General features: G+C 44.8%; 1 protein-coding gene across 6 annotated transcripts in view; it reads left to right on the top strand.

The window, feature by feature from the left end:
• The window catches only part of LOC144507898 (non-muscle caldesmon-like), a 227,516-nt gene that overhangs the window by 189,503 nt on the left and 16,510 nt on the right, over nucleotides 1–21,503 (top strand). For 4 of the 6 annotated variants that reach the window (XM_078235377.1, XM_078235374.1, XM_078235373.1 and 1 more), the window contains 5 exons: nucleotides 2,530–2,670; nucleotides 10,246–10,289; nucleotides 10,391–10,472; nucleotides 13,800–13,943; nucleotides 16,206–16,301. In XM_078235377.1, coding sequence (XP_078091503.1) covers nucleotides 2,530–2,670; nucleotides 10,246–10,289; nucleotides 10,391–10,472; nucleotides 13,800–13,943; nucleotides 16,206–16,301 — 507 coding nt within the window. The remainder of the gene's footprint in view (nucleotides 1–2,529; nucleotides 2,671–10,245; nucleotides 10,290–10,390; nucleotides 10,473–13,799; nucleotides 13,944–16,205; nucleotides 16,302–21,503) is intronic. The other 2 variants (XR_013500161.1, XM_078235378.1) reach the window with 1 other exon arrangement.

The following is a 21,503-nucleotide window of genomic DNA, read 5'->3' as shown; positions in this document are numbered from 1 at the left end:
CCGGCATCTCCACATCATGACTGTGGAAGGAAACCAGGGCACCTGAAGGAAACCCACACAGACACGGGGAGAACGTGCAAATTCCACACAGACAGTGACCCGAGGCTGGAATTGAACCCAGGTCCCTGGAGCTGTGAGGGAGCAGTGCTTACCACTGTGCCACCCATTGCACCTCTCCTCACAACCAACACTGTTAATTAACTCCACTTTAAGGGAACAATTTCTCGTTTCAGGAAATTAGATGAAACGGGAAAGGAGAGGGGAGAATTCATGCAGCTTGAAATCCTGTGCTTAAGTCATAAACAACCTTTAAAAATGCATTCATCTTGCCAAAGGGTGAAATGGAAATCTCATAATGGCTTGTTCCAATGCTGTAAATTCTGTTTAATCAAAAGAACTAGGCACTAAACACAAGCACTCCCCTTTCTGGGTCAGTGAGTAATTACACTGGTTTGAGGTTTGCTGTTTGATTATGGGTCTGCACTGCATTGGCCTTTCTCACACAGAACTGTAATATTGCACGTTGCACCGTGCTGTCTGGACAGGGACATATTGCCCTGGTTACCAGAACAGAGTGGGAAAGACCTCGGGGTAAAATGAATTATAGAATCATAGAATCGCTACAGTGCAGAGGGATGGCCATTTGGCCCATCAAACCTGCACCAACAACAATCCCAGCCAGCACCTATTCCCGTAACTCCACCTAATTACAGTACTAGTCCCTCTGACACCAAGGAGCAACTTAACATGGCCAATCCACCCGCACATCTTTGGAATGTGGGAGGAAACCCACGCAGACATGGGAAAACGTGCAAACTTCGCACAGACAGTGACCGGATTTGAACCCGGGTCCCTAGTGCTGTGCTAACCACTGTGCCACCCTGCCGGGGCATCATGCATGGTGATTTCACCACCAACCCCCAAACTCCTGCTCTAAATTGGATGGTAGGTCGGAGGAAACTCTGCACAAATGGCAGAACTCTATGATTTTCCTCAGGGCGTGTTTCAAGGCAGCAGGGATTGGCCTGCCATTGTTGGGTGGTGGCATCGTCTGCTCCCGCCACTGTCAATGGGGCTTCCCCTTGTATGGCATCCACCCCCCCCCCACCCGCTCCTGCATTGGGGAACCCAGAGTAAGGGTTCGCCATTGGTCGGACTGGCTGGAAAATTCTGGCCTTTTCTTCTGGGTCCCTTGTTGACAGAAGTCTGGAGATAGGAAACGATTAGCATTTGTTTATAAAATATTGGGAAACTTGTTTTGTGCGGGGGGATGACGACCTCCTGACCAAGGCCATGAATCACCAGAGCGGTCCTGACGTTGCTCCATCTGTTTTCCTAAATATTTAAGTCCCAATATTGTTGCAGGTATTTCCATACCCTTGCCATCTTTGTACGAAAATTCTGGTGTCTCTCTCCCCCTGCCCCCAGTCCCACTCTTGGTGTCTCTCTCCCCCTGCCCCCAGTCCCACTCTTGGTGTCTCTCTCCCCCTCCTCCCAGCCCCACTCCTGTTGTCTCTCTCCCCCTGCTCTACATCGCAGTGTTGTTGAGTCCTGTTGCTGCTGCTTCTCCTCTTCTCATGATGCAGTGTTTGCAAAACTAATTTGCACTTAAAATTCTGTAAGCCATTGCGTGGGTTGCACAGATTTTGGGTAAGTTGCGCCAAAAAAGCTCAGCTCAGCAGAAAAGTCAACTCTGTTGCGTTTTATGTGGTGTAATGGCCTTGCAAAACAACAAATCATCTCATTTACTATGAGCAATGCCGCATTTATTAGCCAATAAATGATACACCAGATAGTACAAACGTTTAAAAATAGTGTGTGTTCCTGAGCTACTGTCAGGAAACTGGCAACTGTCTTCCAATCTGCAACGTTCCCTGATCAAACAACAATTCCACTCAGTGTGGATTAGACTCTGTTGATTCTCAGTTTTGCAGAAGGCCCCAGCCCGAAACTTGTCTCATCTCTCCGCAAGTGCTGACTGACCAACTCTCTCTGTCCCCAATGTACTTAGTACAACTTTATCATACTTTAGTTTTTTTTACATGTCACATGTAGGCTTACATTAACACTGCAATGAAGTTACTGTGAAAATCCTCTAGTCCCCACACTCTGGTGCCTGTTCGGGTACACTGAGGAAGAATTTAGCATGGCCAATGCACCTAACCAGCGCGTCTTTGGACTGTGGGAGGAACCCGGAGGAAACCCACGCAGGCACGGGGAAAACGTGCAAACTCCATTCAGACAGTGACCCAAGCCAGGAATCGAACCCGGTCCCTGGTGCTGTGAGGCAGCAGTGCTAACCACTGTGCCACCGCTTTAAGATTCACCTCCCAGGTTATTTTTACAGATTTGTAAAGGAGTTGTGAGGGAGCTCTATACAACTGATCTGATGCCCTCAATCCAGCTACCATTAAACCTTCAAGGTTTTGGTGGGGACTGGAAAAACACTAAAGCCAATGAGTACTCGTGTTGCGTGTCATGCCCAGAGATCCCGTGATTGCAAGTTAAACGCTTGATCTTGTTTTTAAGGAGGAGAAGAGGAAGCTGAAGGAAGATATCGAGAGACGAAGGGCAGAGGCAGCGGAGAAGCGGCAGAAGCCAGAAGAAGTTGAAATAACCAACGATAAAGAACCATTCAAATGTGTGAGTCCCCGAGGCTCCTCCTTAAAGGTAAGTACTTGGCGAGCGATAGGCTGATCTCCCACCTTACTGGGACTGGGAACAAAATGATCTATGAATTTAAAATATAATTATTAGAGCTTGTGTAGAGAAACAAAGGTGGAGGAAGCAGACATGATAGTGACTTTTAAGAGGCATCTTGACAAATACATGAAAAGGATAAGAATGGAGGGATGCAGTCCCCAGAAGAATAGGGGGTTTTAGTTCAGATGGGCAGCATGGTCGGTCCAGGCTCGGAGGGCCTGTGCTGTAATTTTTTTTGTTCTTTCTAATGTTGCGAGGCTCTACTTCCAGAGTGGGAGGGTTTCACTAGTGCACAATACAGGCCAGAGAATTTGATCCATTGTGTTATAGCCCTGTCTCTAATACTTGAACCTGTTAGGATTCCATGCCCTGAGCCTTACAAAATTGTCCCAGATGTTTTAAGAAGAACAGAAAAATACCATCTACTGGCCAGCTAAGCTTGGAATAAAGCTTTGGGCTGGAATTTTCTGACCATTCGTGCCAGCCGGATTTTCCCATCCCGCTGCAGTGAACGGAGGAGATTTGGCTTGTTGCCAAATTTTCCATCTTCACTGCAGCAGGAGCGTGGCATGAACAGATGATAAGATCATGCCCTTAGTCTTATCCTTGACAATTTTGTCCCTAATTTCTGTTCTCCTGAAGTTATCGACGACTCCTTCATGATTCCCAGTTCCGGAAACCACCACATTGTGGCCCGATGCCTCACTAAATGGTCAGCCAGGACCTTGTTTAACTTCGCGACAAAAGATAGCAGCTCCAACTCGCAGTGCTCACTCAGTGCTGCACTGAAGACCCATGCTACATGTGCTGCTCAAACCTCTGAGCTGGGACTTGTACCGACAACCTTCTGACTCAGGCGAGCGTGACACATGTTTTCTGAGGAAAGCATTGGCAAGCTGGGCTGCACTGTTTACCTGAACCATTCTGATTTGCCTGGTGTCTCCAGTAGATTCATAAAAATGACAGAATAGTGTCAGTGATAATGTAAGCTTGTCTTGGTTTGTAGCACTCTTCAACTCACTCACTTAAGCACTTCATAGATCCATAGAATCCTACAGTGCAGAAGGAGGCCATTCAGCCCATTGAGTCTGCACCAACCACAACCCTACCCAGCCACTAACCCCGTAACCCCATGCGCTTACCCTAGCTAATTCCCCTGACACTCAGTGGCAATTTAGCATGGCCAATCAACCTAACCTGCACATCTTTGGACTGTGGGAGGAAACCAGAGCACCTGGAGGAAACCCACGCAGGCACGGGGGGAATGTGCAAACTCCATACAGATAGTCACCCGAGGCCGGAATCGAACCCGGGTCCCTGGCGCTGTGATGCACCAGTGCTAACCACTGTGCCACCATGCCACGTCTTGGGATAAAGCTTTAGGCTGGAATTTAACCTGGGTTGCTGCTTCTGTGCAGTGTTGTTTGAGGTCGGATGCTAAAACAGTGCCTTTCCAGCTGTTAAAATTATTCCAAAGCACTGGCAAAGAGCAGGCTGTTCTTCCAGAAAATTGGTCAAATTCCTTACTCAACTCAAACTGCCAAAAAGTTAAGGGTTTTAAAAAATTCATTTATGGGACATCGGCTTCACTGGCGAGATCAGCCCATCCCTAGTTGTCCTTGAGAAGGTGGCAGTGAGCTGACTCCCTGAACTGCTGTAGTCCCTGAGCTGTAGGTACACCCACAGTGCTATTAGGGAGGGAATTCTAGGATTTTGACCCAGCGACAGTGAAGGAACGGCGATATATTTCCAAGTCGGGATGGTGAGTGACTTGGAGGGGAATCACTTGGTGTTGGTGTTCCCATGTATCTTGCCCTTCTAGATGGTAGTAGTCATGATTTTAAAAGGTTCTGCCGAACTGGTCATCTTAGCACTTGTTGGCAGTAACACTATAACTGCATCTCACAACTAATTCATTGCGTATAAAGTGCTCTGTGACAAGGTGTTGTGGAAATGCTAATTCTGGCGCTGTAAGGCAGCACTGCTAACCACAGTGCCACCGGGCTACCTAATTTGTTAATTGTCATTAACAAAATATTATTTTAATTATACAATTTCCACTTCAATTATTTAGTTTTCACAATTGTGGCTGCGACATGAAAACCAAAAACACTATCCTCTCTTTGTTACTGATTATCACAGTATCAGTATGCTCACTAAGTGGGAATTATTGCTGCAGTTAATAGAATAGGACACCAGAGTCACAAAAAGGATGCTGCAATATTTCACCAGAAATCACCAAAATGATAGTTTGATGGTGATGTAGAAATACTCAAGCAATTTGGAGCATTTACCCTGAAACAGTCGGCAATCATCTCTGTCCTTGTACGTGGCTGGGATTCTCCGGTGAATGGAGTGTTGGCTGGAAAGCGAGATTCTCCATCCTCACTCGCAGTGGGGCAGCCACAGATGAGATCGGAGAATCCCGCCCAAAGGAAGTTGAGGAAGAATTTAAGTTCTTATTTCTATTTGTTGTGAGTCTGCACTTAGGCCTCGTAGACTGAGAATTATTAGCAGAAGAATGAAGGAACAACTGACAAATGTTTTTCACGCCCAGAGTTATTGGAGCATGGAGCACTTCACCACTAATTACTGTAAGAGATTAGAAAGCCTACTTTGCCAATGTATTATATGGGACCTTTCTGAAATGGTCGGCACGGTGGCACAGTGGTCGGCACTGCTGCCTCACAGCGCCAGGGGCCTGGGTTCGATTCCCGGCTTGGGTCACTGTCTATGTGGAGTTTGCACTTTCTCCCTGTGTCTGCGTGGGTTTCCTCCGGGTGCTCCGGTTTCCTCCCACACTCCAAATATGTGTGGGTTAGGTTTGGCCATGCTAAATTGTCAGGGGGATTAGCAGGGTAAATACGAGGGGTTGCAACGATAAGGTCTGGGTGGGATTGTTGTCGGTCCAGGCTCGAAAGGCTGAACAGCCTCCATCTACACTGTAGGGATTCTATGATATGGTGTATAAGAAAGTGGCTATGAATGAAAGAAAAATGTGGAAGGATTTGCGGGAATGGCTGTGGTGGTCATGTATTTAGCATGTTGAAGAGTTATAGTACAAATGCAGCAGGCTGATTTACCTCCTGCTGAGCAATGCTTTCCAGAACTCTGAAGCACTCTAAAAGGTTTAACATTCGTTTACATGTCTGTACCTTATTGGAATCTGTTTCAGATCTGCCGGTATATGTGCATCCTGTTTACCGTATGTGTCTGCTCATTTGATATACACTTTAAGGATCCCATGTTAATTTTTTTGCTTGAGTTGCTGTGTCCTGTCCTCTATTCCTTTTATAACTTAATACTGTACACTTATGAATTGATGTAGCTACCTAAAAGACAGCCTGCTTCATGAATTGGAACGTTTTGTTGACCAAGTTCTTTGTGTTGTGAGTGCATGCTGGGAGTCTGCCACTGTTATTAACCCTTTCACAACTCTATCAGAATTTGTACCCAATGAAAAGCACATTCTGCTACCCAATCGAGAGCAACATTACTGCTACCCAATCGAGAGCAACATTACTGCTACCCAATCGAGAGCAACATTACTGCAACCCAATCGAGAGCAACATTACTGCTACCCAATCGAGAGCAACATTACTCCTACCCTGTCGAGAGCAGCATTCTGATTGTTAGACTTTTATTAAAATTAGAATTTTGTGGGGGAAAGAACTAACCGCTTCTCAGGAGAACCAGACCTTTCTGTCTCATAATTACTCATGATTCACAATTTGACTTAGATACACGCGTATACACACACTGAGGTACTCGGACATACACAGACACAAAATAAGCCAATCGGTCAATGTTATTCTGCTTCCACTAATCCTGTCCCACTCTTGAATATTTCTGTCATCTTGCTCGATAATCCAAGTTCTGTTGAAAGGGGAACCCATTTTTCTTCTTAATTTGTGTCAGCGGTAAATTGTCAGAACATTCTCCATCAAACTCTAATTGCGGAAACAGTGTTACAGTAATTTATAACAGCTCCACATATTTGATGCTGATTCAATCTTGATGGGCCATTTTTCATTCGGCCTAGTTGCCACCTAACTTCACAGAAATTGAAATATGAAAAGGGTTAATGAAGTGGCTGAAGCAAAGTCTTGTCTTTCTAAGTTGTTATAATTTGACTTTTTTTAAAAAAAGGTCTAAATTTTGTCACACCGTGCAACTTGCAGCTCCTCTCACTCAAGATTACAGTCTTTATTTTCACTGGGTCGAGGGATTGTGTGTGGATTGTACAAGTTCCAAAGCAGTCTGCACTCAGCAGCTATCGTCGGGGATTTAGATTTGAGCAAAGGGACTGTCTGTCCTCCATCAAGAAAAATGCTTTTAAATCAGCCTTGAGCACCAGCAGCTGTTATGAACAATAAGATTTTCGGAATGCTTTAATACGGAAGCATTCTTCAGTCAAGGAAGAGAACTATCTTGAAGGGTCAAGTGATGTGGGCAAAGAAATTCCATTTTGTTTCCCCAGCATTTTGCCCCAGCACCATTGTGTGGCCTTGCCTTGAATGTAGCAGAGAGTTGGTGAGAATGGACGTTACAAAATCATGCAGTGCCTCTTGGTGGCAGTGCTGAGAGCAGAACCGGTTTCAAGCGCAGTGGCACCATCTTCAGGCGTTGAGTAAAGTAACAGCTTCATTAAGCATGCACCTGAATCTGATGTATAAGTTCCATTCTGGCGATAACAGTAAATTCACTAATTTTACACTCCCAGCTGTGACGTGCATTGGAAGTGAGCCTGGGTTAAATCACTGTGGCAAGATGTGAATTTCTATAGAATCCCCACAGTGCAGAAGGAGGCGATTCGGCCTATCGAGTCTGCACCGACCCTCCAACAGAGCATTTATTACCCAGGCCCTATCCCTGTAACCCTGCATATTTATCCCACTAATCCCCTTAAACTACACATCTTGGGACACTAAGGGGCAATTTAGCATGGCCAATCAACCTAACCTGCACATCTTTGGACTGTGGGAGGAAACCAGAGCACCCGGAGGAAATCTACCTACAGGCAGCAGTGCTAACCACTGTGCCACCATGCTGCCCAAATTTGCAAACTTCAATTGCCACTGGGAGCATTGAATGGGTAAATTCGCCCCAAAGAGAACTAACCGTCAAAAAAACAGAAAGGCTATAAAGAGACAGCTTGGTAACTATGAGGCTTCCTGAACTTTGGGGTGCAGGCTCAAAAGGATGTATTCTCATCTAATTGTATTACAATTGGAAACAGCATGCACGTGCGTGAACAGCTTTCTGTAGTGCCAACCAAGGTCATGATAGAATTCCTGAAACAAATCTCCATTCAGTGATGACGCCAAACAAAATCTTTTTATAAATAAATTGTAACATTCTAATATTTCTCTGGACCATTCACTCAAATTCACATTAAACAAGAGAAGTTGTAAGACCATAAGAACAGAAGTAGGCCACTTGGCCCATCGAGTCTGCTCCTCCATTCAATCATGGCTGATATTTTTCTCATCTCCATTCTCCTGCCTTTTCCCCATAACCCCTGATTCCCTTATTAATCGAGAACCTACCTAGCTCTGTCTTAAAGACACTCAATGACCTGGTTTCCACAGCCTTCTCCGGCAAAGAGTTCCACAGATTCACCACGCTCTGAAGAAATTCCTCCTCATTTCTGTTTTAAAGGATCGTCCCTTTAGCCTGAGGTTGTGCCCTCTGGTTCTAGTTTTTCCTACCAGTGGAAACATCCTCTCCACGTCCACTCTATACAGGCCTCGCAGTATCCTGTAAGTTTCAATGAGATCCCCCCTCATCTTTCTAAACTCCCAACGAGTACACACCCAGAGTCCTCAACCGTTCCTCAAGCTCTTCATTCTAGGGATCATTCTTGTGAACCTCCTCTGGACCCTTTTCAAGGCCAGCATGTCCTTCCTTAGATACGGGGCCCAAAACTGCTCACAATACTCCAAATGGGGTCTGACCAGAGCCTTATACAGCCTCAGAAGTACATCCCTGCTCTTGTATTCTAGCCCTCTCGACATGAATGCTAACATTGCAATTGCCTTCCTAATTGCCGACTGAACCTGCACGTTTACCTTAAGAGAATCTTGAACAAGGACTTCCAAGTCCCTTTGTGTTTCTGATTTCCTAAACATTTTCCCATTTAGAAAATAGTCTATGCCTGCATTCCTCCTTCCAAAGTGCATAACTTCACACTTTTCCACATTGTATTCCATCTGCCACTTCTTTGCCCACTCTCCTAACCTGTCCCAGTCCTTCTGCAGCCCCTCTGCTTCCTCAATATGACCTGTCCCTTTACATTTCTTTGTATCATCTGCCAACTTAGCAACAGTGCCTTCAGTTCCTTCTTCCAAATCATTAATGTATGTTGTGAAAAGTTGTGGTCCCAGCACTGACCCCTGAGGCACACCACTAGTCACCGGCTGCCATCCTGAAAAAGACCCCTTTATCCCCACTCCCCAAATGTAATCCTTTTATGAACATTGTACACAGCAGGATAGTAAGTGTTACTTTGTGTATAAACTTTGAATTGTGATCCGGATTACTCCTTGGTGGAAAGTTTGAAAAAATAGGGATTTCCTTCTTGGAGTAACTTTGTGGATTTAGTACAGATGATGTCGAACTGCACCTAAAAATATTAATCGTTAAACTTTCTCCCCCAGTATACGTGCTTTAGACATTTTCAGCCTGGAATCTGTAGCTAACTCGCTCCTCTGAAACTTACTGCAGATCTCAAAATGAGAGGCATTGATACGCACACAATATTCGAACTGGAAATGGACAAGAGATTGCAATACCATCCTCTTATACAAATACTTTAATCCTGATAAGGGGATCAGGGGTTATGGGGAAAAGGCAGGAGAAGGGGAGGGGTGAGAAAAATATCAGCCATGATTGAATGGCGGAGCAGACTCGATGGGCTGAGTGGCTTAATTCTGCTCCTATGTCTCATGGTCTTATGGAGAAAACTGGATCCTGAAACCTAATGTAACTTTTCTATCAATTGTTTGAGGGAGCCATTGCAATCCAGAGAATGAAGTTTCCTTTTCTATTTCTGGCAAGATAAAATGGAGGGAGCAGGATATATTGTGTACTTTGCTCAGAGTGTTATTGGAAAGTTATCAGACGTTTCCAAAGGGTGCCGAATACAGAAAGTTTAGGCATGAGATTTCTTAAAATGTTTCTATCTGTTTTCCCACTGTGAAATAACTCCTCACAGGCTGGTGTCTCCTCGCTAGATTCCCTTTATTTACAAACTCTATTCCACTCCTAGAGTGCTTCAGGTACAGTCAGAATCGGAGTGGAGTGCCAGTGGACCTGACACAGGTGAGGAGGCTCCCTGATGGGGCAGGCAATCATTACCTCAATCAGGGAGCTCATACTTCAAAAGGCCAACCTCATGGGCCTCGTTGAAGTCAATGCAGTGTGTGAGCATGTTACGGATTATGCTGTGACTTTTGCGTGTTAATAATTCCCAATATTCTCTGCTTGGCTTTCTCATCACCTGAGCTAATACAAACCTCTCTTTCCATGTGGCATTTTCAGATCGGAGAAAGGGCAGACTTTTTGAATAAATCGGCAAAGAAAAGGTAAAGCCTTCAGTAGCATATTTTCATAATTTTTTTTTAAACCAATGCAGTCACTTGTTAATCAAGACTACTAATACTGTAAACTCATTTTGTATTCACAGCACTACAGCCAAGACTCCACGCCCAGTATTAGGCATCTCCAAGATCGACAGTAAATTGGAGCAGTATACCAGCGCAATTGAGGTGAGGCTGCAGAGCAGATATACACATGATATTTGCAATGTTTCTTGGCCATTTACAGTAGACTAGTTCTGGAAGGGAAGGCAGTGGCCTAGTGGTATTATCGCTAGACTGTTAATCCAGAAACTCAGTTACTGTTCTGGGGAGGCGGATTCGAATCCCACCACTATGGTGGAAATTGAATTCAATAAAAAATATCTGGAATTAAGAATCTACTGATGACCATGAAACCATTGTCGATTGTTGGAAAAACCCCATCCAGTTCACTAATGTCCTTTAAGGAAGGAAATCTGCCGTCCTTACCTGGTCTGGCCTACATGTGACTCAAGAGCCACAGCAATGTGGTTGGCTCTCAACTGCCCTCAGGCAAGGAGGGATGGGCAAAAAATGCTGGCCAGCGATGCCCATGTCCCATGAATAAATTAAAAAAGAATTCTAAATTCTGCCTGAAAAGATTTAAATGTCTGGTAGAATTTCTCAAGTTTTTATTTTAATACTATAAAGTTTCAAAGTAGAATGTTTGATTTATGTCAACCTTTGGTAAGAAGTTCAAATTATTCAATTAATTTAATTATCTAAATGCAAGTTCTTATAACAAATGTGTTTTATTTAGCAGTAAATATTGAGTAAGAAATATCTGTACTGTTGCAGTCTTAGAACGTTAATGCATAATCCCTTATCCTGTAACTTTCATCAGTCTCTGTCCTTCCTCAGCTCATCCATGGCTGAAACTCTGTTCTATCCTTTTGTCACCTCAAGACTCACCTATTCCATTGCTCGCCCCGTTGGACTCCACTGTGCCATCCTCCTTAAACTTGCGCTCAGAAACCTCATCCGTGATTAGCTTCATTCCGCGCCATTGGAGACTGTGGCCGGGATTCTCCGATCTTGTCCGTACCCGCCGCCAGCAAGAATGGAGAACTTGGAGCTCAGCCGAAACTCCATTCGCTGCAGCAGGACTGGAGAATCCCAACCGCGGACAGGACCGGAGGTTTTCGGCGCATGCCTTCAGCTGCCAAGACCTTGCCTTTTGAAATTCCCATCCTTGTTGAAAACTCTCCTTAATACCAACTCTTTGACCAACATTTTGATTATCCGTTCTATTGGGTGGGATATTCCGGCCCTTCCTGCCAGTGGGATCATCTAGACCTGCCCAAGACACCCCTTGCATCCCTCTCCCAGCGGTGGGTAGGGAGTTCCCTGGTGGCCGAATGAGGGAGCCACACACAACGCCTTACATGTCGGCAAGACTGGAAGATCCCACCAGAGAATGTGCTGCAGGGGCTGGATAATCCCACCCAATATCTCACTGGGTAGCTGGCTGTTAAATTTATAGTACACTCCCAAAGTGTTTCACCTTCCTATAATAAAATGAAGCAACTTTGGATGTTTTGCTACATTAAAGGTGCTATAAAAATACCAGTTGTTGTTGTTGTGAAAACCCTTACCCAGTATCATTACTGTGTTGGAATTTTAATTCTTCAAGCTGTGCTGACTGCCATATGTGTTATTTCGGGACAGAATTAGTCACTTTGCTAACCTTTTTCTGTCATGATCCTTTTTCGTTATCTCTATTTTAGATTAGTGTCCTATTTGCGCTGTTTTGATCCTCTTATCCAGCTCACTATCTAATTGTTGTTTCTGTATTCTGGCTCACTCTCCAATTCGCTCTGTTCTGTCTCCATTCCTGTCACAATATCGCAGTCCTTCTCTGCCGGCTACCTCTCTCAGCCAATTCTACATACACGGTAAACATGACTGTGAACCATTCTGTAAATTCTCTGACACTCGTTGTGCAATCTTGGTTGGGTGGCACAGTGGTTAGCACTGCTGCCTCACAGGACTAGGGACCCAGGTTCGATTCCGGCCTCGGGTTATAGCCTGTTTGCAGTTTGTACGTTTTCCCCGTATCTGCGTGGGTTTCCTCCGGGTGCTCCGGTTTCCTTCCACAGTCCAAAGATGTGCAGGTTAGGTTGGATTGACCATGCTAAATTGTCCCTTAGTGTAAATATGTGGGGTCACGGGGATAGGGTCTGGGTGGGATTGTTGTCGGTGCAGGCTCGATGGGTTAAATGTCCTCTTTCTGCACTGTAGGGATTATGTGATTCTATTTCACTGCAGAATGTAGACACAATGGGCTGAATCTTGATGAGGGTGGAACTGGGTGTGTAGGCGATGCTTCAGTTGGGAAAATGAACATTGGCCGGATAGCAGTCCAGAGGGGGCCACAGCCAAAGGTTAAGTCGGCTGCTGCTGCTGTGGGGAGCGTGAGTGGATCTGAACCCTCAACCCCGTCAGGGGAAGGGGGGGGAATCTGATCCCCAACTCATTGGGGGAGGACCATATGTGAATGGGAGCTTAGAGTCCAGGTTAAGTAAGACATGGCTAACCCGGGATATCGGGCTTGCTATCTGCCCTCCTCTTGTCCCTGTATTCACAGAATTGGATAAGACTGATATCAAGAAAATCCCAAGCCTCTAGCTTCCTAGAGTGCACCATAGTACAGGAAATGATGATCCATTTATTTTCTAGTCAAACAATCATCGTAATTGAATCTTGGATAATGGTTTTCAAAGTAATTTGCTAACGGTAACCTTGACAATGGCAATGAATACCGAGGCTTAGTCATTGGGCAGTTAATGCAGTAAAATCCAGGGCTTTAAATTATAATTTAACTGATGAAAACTCCAGTATTAGTGATTCATCCACATTATCTAAAACCTGATATTAGTTTAGGGTTTATTGCTTAATCTATGGCATTATCACAAGTGGAGCTTTGTGCAGATTTGTGTATTAACCTCATTTGAACATTATTCCTAAACTTGTGCAAAACATTATTTCGGTCGAATTGCAGAGAAATCCAACACGCAATATTGAACATTTTAGCAATTCTGAAGCTGATAATGGGTAGCACAGTGGTTAGCACTGCTCTCTCTCTCTCTCAGCGCCAGGGACCCCGGTTCAATTCCAGCCTTGGGTCACTGTCTGTGTGGAGTTTGCACATTCTCCCCGTGTCTGCGTGGGTTTCCTCCGGGTGCTCCGGTTTCCTCCCACAGTCCAAAGATGTGCGGGTTAGGTGGATTGGCCGTGCTAAATTGCCCCCTAGTGTCAGGGGGATTAGCAGGACAAATACGTGGAGTTACGGGGATATGGCCTGGGTGGGATTGTTGTTGGTGCAGGCTCAGTGGGCCGAATGGCCGCCTTCTGCACTGTAGGAGATCTATAATTCTAGTGTTCTGGCCATTGCAATCTATCTCAATATTGTCACTTGTAGATTTACTTACTAAACTCTTTTAATAGAGGACTCAGCACACTATTGTTTGCACTTAGGGTGCCAAAGCCGCGAAAGGAGGCAAGCCATCAGCTTCGGACCTCCCACTGACCGCTGAAGGAGTGCGGAACATAAAAAGCATGTGGGAAACTGGTGATGTCTATAGTTCTGCTTCCCCACCTAATAAGGGGACACCGAACAAGGTAAGGTATCTCTTTGGGATCTTCCTGCTCAAACCCGATCATACTGAAGTAGAACGTAGGGAGGTAGGATGACTGTGTGTCCCAAACCGTGTCTCATCACTGTGCTGACACTGGCATGAAGTTGCTCACAAATTTACCGCACAGCTTTTTTGTTCTTGATATTTGAGTCTGGCTTTTAAAACTCTTTATCCCATGGATTCTTGGTTGACGCTGACAGTCCTGTACCTGTGCTTGCTTTTCTAGGACTGACTTCAATCAGTCTCTTGAGGAAAACCAATTTGGTTGAAATGTGCTTGATTGTTGAATAAAGTTTCTACTGCAATAATTTAAAGATATGATTCTGCAGTCTTCATCATGTCTTCATTATTGACAGTATTGTTCACAAACTGGTACAGACTAAACAGTGTCACATATCTACCAAAAGACTGAAAATCCTCTTTCGTATTACCAACATCTCTGGGTTAAAGAGTTAAAAGTCGAAAACCCACTTAATGTCACAGCACCATTCTTCATTAAACCGGTCTGTTGAATCGATTGGTGGTTATCTATGTTGTTTCACTCACCGATTCATGGAAAAGGATGCACCCAGAAACAGAGAGAGTTCAAAATCTGTCTCCACCACAAGTTAAAAATGAAGAATTACATTAGCTCAAAGCTGCCTGAAATCCCCCAGCGTTTATTCCTAAATTGTGGATCACAATATTTAAAGCACTTTTTTGACATCAGCGCTGGTACGCTCAGTGAGCTCCTTGTTAGCTGCGCTGATGCATTTTTGAACTCCTGCTAAAGTTCACATCAGGAACCTTTGGCAGGACGGATGTATGGCAGGTGATGGAGAGTACCCCCACCCAAATCCTACCCCAGCAGGGTTTAGCAAGAGCCAACAGTGTTTGGGGTGGAAAGCTAAATTTATTCCAAACATCAAAAATTGATTTCTTCGATGTCCAAGTTTGAAGATTCACTGCTGGTATTAATAAGGAATATGAACAGCAAGAAGAAATTGCCTTTTTTAAAAAAAAAAGAACATTGGTGAAAGTAAAAACACTAAATTGGGTCACAGAATAACACACAGTGCAGGAGGTGGCCATTCAGCCCATTGTACCTGTGCTGGCTATCCGAAAATATCTAATTAATCACGCCTCCCCTCCCCTGCTTTACCCCCGATTGCCTTAGATTTTTTTTACAAATATTTATTCATTCAATTTTGAAAACGACCATAAAATCTGGTTCCACCACCCGTTCAGACAGTGTGTGGGAGGAAATTCTTCAGCCATTCCCACCGGCAGGATACAAGGTTCTGCCAAAGACCCCGGAATAGGCGAGGAATGGTAAAACGCCATCGACTTCGGTGGGATTGGAAAATCCCACCGGTGGCTGATGACGAGCCACCACCTCCGGGGGAAGTCGGGGGTGCTGGAGAACATGTAAACTCCGCACAGACAGTGACCGGATTTGAACCCGGGTCCCTGGCTGCTGTGAGGCAGCAGTGATAACCGCTGTGCTACCTTGCTGCCCAGCCCCCATATAATGTCCCCAGTATAAAACCAGTCAGTAGGATCCTGAGTGCTGTGAAAATGCTATGACTCTGATATGGTTCAAGCTATGGACAGCCTTCTGATCCGAGCTCAAGCACTCTACCATTGCTCCATAAGGGTCCACCGTGGGCAGAGTACCTGAAACTAAAGGCAGTGAACTGATAATTAAATACCTGGAATACCCACTGAGTAAGTCCCGGAGTTAATTGGCTCAAAAAATAAAACATTAGAGACTTCCAAGTCCCTGGCTTGCGATCCAGAATTACTTAGTGTAATTCAGGAATATCTGTGATGTTTGCAATATTAAGAACTAAATTTTTGTCCTAATTATATTCTGGGAGTGTTTCAAAGGAACAGACATATCACACTTTGAGACTAACATGAAGCAACTCCATCAGAAAGTGCTGAATTAGGTTACTCATTGGTTGAAACCTTGGGCTTTTTTTTGCACCAGTTTCTTTTTCCCAAAACAAGAAATACTTGACCGCAGTAGGTGACACACATTTGCGATAGATTTGTGCATTAATTAGAGTACTTGAAAAGAAATTTATCAGATCAAAGTTAGCATGATCAATTTTGGAATGGGCAGAGGATATTTCAGGAAAAGAACAAAGTCATTCTTCCAATGTGTGCTAGATGTTGTGGTGACAAGCTTTGAAATCCTATTGAAACTTGCATGCGATCGCACGAAGGCTTCACGAGATTCTGTTTATGGCTGTCCTTGTAGGAGGTAGCGGGTCTGAAAGTTGGCGTGGCCGGTCGCATCAACCAGTGGCTCACCAAAACTCCTGAAACAAACAAATCACCTGCGTCTAAACCCTCAGTAAGTTGCCCCACCTCTTCACTGCTTTTCAAACAGAATTTCTCAGCTCGGGGGAGGGAGACCCGGTGGCGAGGATGGCAGAGAGTTGTGCTTTGAAACAAGAGGCCCAACTCGTAAATGTGGCCGCTCAGGGGAACTGAGTTTTGTCCCAGAGGGAGAATCATTCCCCCATCTCAGCCAAGCTATGTGAATCTGGGAGAAGGCTGAATGGGGGGGTGCTGGGTATCCCAGGCCACATCATTTGTGTATAAATCCGGGTAAGTCTTGTCTGCCAGGGATGAGTGTTGGCAACATGTTTGCAACTGTGCATGGTTACATTATTCAACCTTTGTTCTCTGAAGAAGAAAGCATGGAATGGCTACATCATGGCAAAAACAAAGAGAAAAATATATGTAACTCACAAAACTGCCCTTTTCTCATTGAAGTTGCAAAAAAAAATACACACATCCTAATTTTTGTGCTTGATTTTCTTTTCCATCTGGCCCTGTTAGATTAAGGACTAATAAGACAAAAGTGATTCTCTGCAATTTGCTGAAACTCATCACCAATGTATATTTTTCCAAAACACTTGGATAAAGATTTCGGAAAGAACCTCCAAATTAAATGCCGTGATACAACAGTGTCTGTATTCTCTGTGCATGGCAGAACAGGTAGACGAGACATTCCTGCGTTCTCCTCAGTGACACCACACTTCGGGAATGAAAATTCACATGGACTTTGCTGGAAATTCCACTCTCATCTTTTCAGCCTTGTTTTGATCGGAAAATTGAAATTCTAAAGCTACCTAGACTGAAATCCGCCGTGATAGTTTGGTGCCTACATTAACCTCCAGTGAACTGTGATGCATATTTGATGTGGTACATATTCTTTATAGTTTCCATCTTAACTTTAAAAAAAACTGTTGCTTATAAAGTCTTTGCTTCTCATTGGCAGTGCCACAAAGACGGGGGGGGGGGGTGTTTTCCTGCCACGGGAATCATAGCGGGAGGGGAGGGCGGGGGGCCTGGCAAAGATCCATTGACCTCGGGCAGGATTTTCCATTTTTTTCGCCAAGGAAAACCTTGTCCTTGGTCCATGTTACAGATGGCAGGAAATAGCACTGGCTGTTAAGAGCTACAGAAGAAAATTTAAATTAATTGTGAGTGGAGTTGGAATAATCCAAAAGTGAAGTGTAGCGGCAATGTTCTTTGCTTTACAACTTTGCCACATCCAGGGGGTACAGATATTATACAGGTATGTCAGTGTCACGAGCAAAAACAGTGAATGACTTTGCACTGAGGTAAAACATCAACCGAATGACTGGGCTAGAGCAGCCCACAAGAATAGACTTATTTAAGTTGTTGGTTAACTCATTGATGTGTAGCTTGGTCCGAAAATGAAAAGGCTGACAGTTATGTATGAGAAGTATGATGGAGAACAATTTTTGTGATAAACATCAAAGGCTATTAAGTATTTTACTCTTAAACTCCTCCCACCTCAAACACTGAAAGAGCCAACTATGCTTTGATCTGTCCACTTGCTCATGGAAGATAGAAATCAATACATTTATGGTATATACTGGTGTACTTTGATTAACACAAGACTGTAGAGGCTGACATAATAGGTCTTTATGGAATCAAATATTTAAATAGTTAACGAGTGAGATCAGGGCCCAATGCATTCTGTGGCACTTTGAGGTCAGTTTCTGGAACAGCCCCAGTTACGTTCACATCGACTACACAGAATCATAGAAACCCGACAGTGCAGAAATAGGCCATTCGGCCCATCGAGTCTGCATCAACCACAATCCCACTCAGGCCCTACCCCCCATATCCCTACATATTTACCCGCTAATCCCTCTAACCTGCGCGCATCAGGACTCTTATGGGGCAATTTGTTTTAGCATGGCCAATCAACCAAACCCGCACATCTTTGGACTGTGGGAGGAAACTGGAGCACCCGGAGGGAACCCATGCAGACATGAGGAGAATGTGCAAACTCCACACAGTGACAGTGACCCAAGCCAGGAATCGAACCCAGGTCCCTGGAGCTGTGAAGCAGCAGTGCTAACCACTGTGCTACCGTGCCGCCCAGCACTGAAGCTCCTCACTCAGCTCTCCAGTGTTTGTGCTCCACACAAACCTCTCCTCACTATAATCACATCTTCCCACCCTGTCCCACATCCTCCTGCTCTTTTCAACTTCATGTGAGCAACGATGGCTCCACTTAAATGTGGTCCCCAGTCCAACGCCGGCATCTCCACATCATGTCCACTTAAATGTGTCAGCGCTACTGGCTTCAGCCACTTTGCCACTGTTCCCGCCACTCCCTGTGTAAAGATATTCCTTCTAAATACTTTATTGATCGTTAACCGGACGAGATCAAAGTTTAAGGATAAGGGGAGCAGATTTAAAACAGATGAGAAATTACTTCCCTCAAAGAGTCGTGAGTCTGTGGAATTCACTACCCCAGAGTGCAGTGGATACCAAGACTTGGAGTAAATTTAAGGAAGAGGTGGACAGATTTTTAGTTAAGGGTTTGAAGGGCTATGGTGAACAGGCAGGCAATTGGAGTTGAGGCTGAAATGAGATCAGCCATGATCATATTAAATGGTGGAGCAGGCTCGAGGGCACCTAGTTCTTATGTTTCTCATGAGACATGAATGCGCTCACACACCATATACCGAAGATCAATGGTAACATTAAGGGAGATAAGGGATAGACTACAGGCCTGAGATGGAGGAACCCACAGTTCTCAGAATTGTAAGGCTGATGAGACCAAACGTATAGGAGCAAAGGCCATAGAGGGATTTGAAGACAAGTTGAGAAGTTTAAAATGGAGACTTGTGGGGACTGGGAGTCAATGAGGCGAATAGGACTTGTTGCGAGTTAGAATATGGGCAACAGTTTTTCATGAGCTTACGATGGGAGGTCACCCAGGAGATGATTGGAATAGCAAAGTCTAGAGTTAAACAAGGATTAGGTGAGGGTTTGAGCAGACGATGAGCTGAGGCAGAAGCAGAACGGGATGAGATTGCAAATGTTTTAGTGCTGAAGTAGGTGTGTGGTCAGAATTCATCTCTGGGTTAAGTGCAACACCAAGATTGTGAGTGGTCTGGTTAAGACTCCAGAAGTTTCCAGCAGGAGGGACAGGTTTCGTGGCTAGGGAAGGATTTTGTGGCAGGGACTAAACTCAGTGGCTTCATTTTTCTTGAGAATTAATTGGAGGGATTTCTGCTCATCCAGTACTGGATATCACGACAAACAGTTTGACAAGGGCAGCATGGTGGCACAGTGGCTAGCGCTGCTGCCTCAGAACACCAGGGTTCCGGGTTCAATCCCAACCTCGGGTGACTGTGTCTATGTGGAGTTTGCACATTCTCCCCGTGTCTGTGTGGGTTTCCTCCGGGTGCTCCGGTTTCCTCCCACAGTCCAAAGATATGCATTTTAGGTTGATTGGCCATGCTAAAATGCCCCTTGGTGTCAGGGGGATTAGCAGGGTAAATATGTGGGGTTACGGGGATAGGGCCTGGGTGGGATTGTGGTCGGTGCAGGCTTGATGGGCTGAACGGCCTCCTTCTACACTGCAGGAATATAATGACAAAAAGAGAGACATAAGTGATGTAGAACAGAGTTTAGACATCAAACATGTGCAACCTGATATGTTTTCGGATGATGTTGCACATGGATGAGAAGTAGGAGGGAACCAAGGATAAATCGTTGAGAGGTCATCCAGACTCGAAACATTCGGGACCAGGCTAGGGAGGCGGGGTGGAGTTGGATTGTCAAAGGTCTAGGGGTAATATGATCCAGAGAGTAGGAGCCAGGTCTCATGGAGAAGATGAGTATTTTTGAAAAGAGAAACATGTTGTCAAAGCTTTTTGTCTTGCGTTCATCAAGACAAATGCAAGAACGCCATATTTCAAACAATCACAGAAATTTACACTACAGGAGAAAAAGATGTTGATTGGTTATTCTCTGAAAGCAAAACAAATAAGTTCAACATAAAAACAGAAAATGCTGGAAAGTCTCAGCAGGTCTGACAGCATCTTGGTGACACAGTGGTTAGCACTGCTGCCTCACAGCGCCAGGGACCCTTACTGTCAGGGGGATCATCAGGGTAAATATGCGGGGCTACTGGAATAGGGCCTAGGTGGGACTGTGGTCGGTGCAGACTTGATGGGCCAAATGGCCTCTTTCTGCACTGTCGGGATTCTATAATCCTATGATTCTATTTTATGATCTGCAGAGGGAGAATAGAGCCAATGTTTCGAGTCTGGATGACCCTTTATCAAAGCTTCATTCGAATATGTTCAAGCCCTGCATCTCTTTTGAATCACCCTGGAGCTTAGGAAACCCCTCGTTCCCTGTTGCTTTCCCCATGACGACGCCTTGGCCAACCAGTCAGCTCGCTGTTCTCCCATGGTGCAAATTGTTGTGATTGTTTGAAATTTGGCATTCTTGCTTTTGTCCTGAGGGAAAGAGTGGCAAAAAGCTTCAACCTCGTGTCCCTCATTTCATCAAATTTAAGCATTGTGTTACCAAGCAACTGTTTGGATAGGTTTTGAGGCGCTGTGTTGAGAAATAGGAGGGAGCTTGGAAGAATGATGTGAGTTCAGGGTGAGGACAAGGGGGGGAATCCTGAGGGAAAAGGAAGGGAAACTTCAGAGGCAATAGTCAGCCAAACAACTTCACAATGGTGGAAATACAGATGACCGCTGAGGGATACAGTAATGCCCGATTACTCTCAACTAGCAGAAGTGCCCGAGAGTTGCCCCCTCATGCTTGATGGAAGCTGAACGCCAGGAAGTGTCCTTCCAGGACTCTGCAGCTTATCTTTACACATCTCTAAAGATTTCAGTCAATAGATTCATTAGACTTCTGACCTCAGTGTTAATGATGAAAAGAACAATGGCTTCAATGTTTTTTGTGTCCGCAGTGACTGGTGCCAGAATCTGTCACGGCAGTGAGCAATCTTTGTCCTGTTGCTGACTCACTTCAATCCTTGAAAACTAGTTACCAGAGCGTGGTTTACAGACCACTTAATCTTGTGCACTGCTTCAGTCCACGGGAATAAAAACCATATACCATGTGTACACATAGGTTACATTCCAAATAACCAGTCTTGCGTACTGCAGGACTAAGTAAATGTACTAGTATTGACCTGTAAGGGGTTAAATTATAGTTTGGTTATAAATGACCTCCATGAAGGTTTATGTGTGTG

Source organism: Mustelus asterias, chromosome 19 (assembly GCF_964213995.1).
Source record: "Mustelus asterias chromosome 19, sMusAst1.hap1.1, whole genome shotgun sequence".
In the NCBI taxonomy this organism is placed as follows: Eukaryota; Metazoa; Chordata; class Chondrichthyes; order Carcharhiniformes; family Triakidae; genus Mustelus; species Mustelus asterias.
This window is presented reverse-complemented; position numbering and strand designations above follow the sequence as displayed.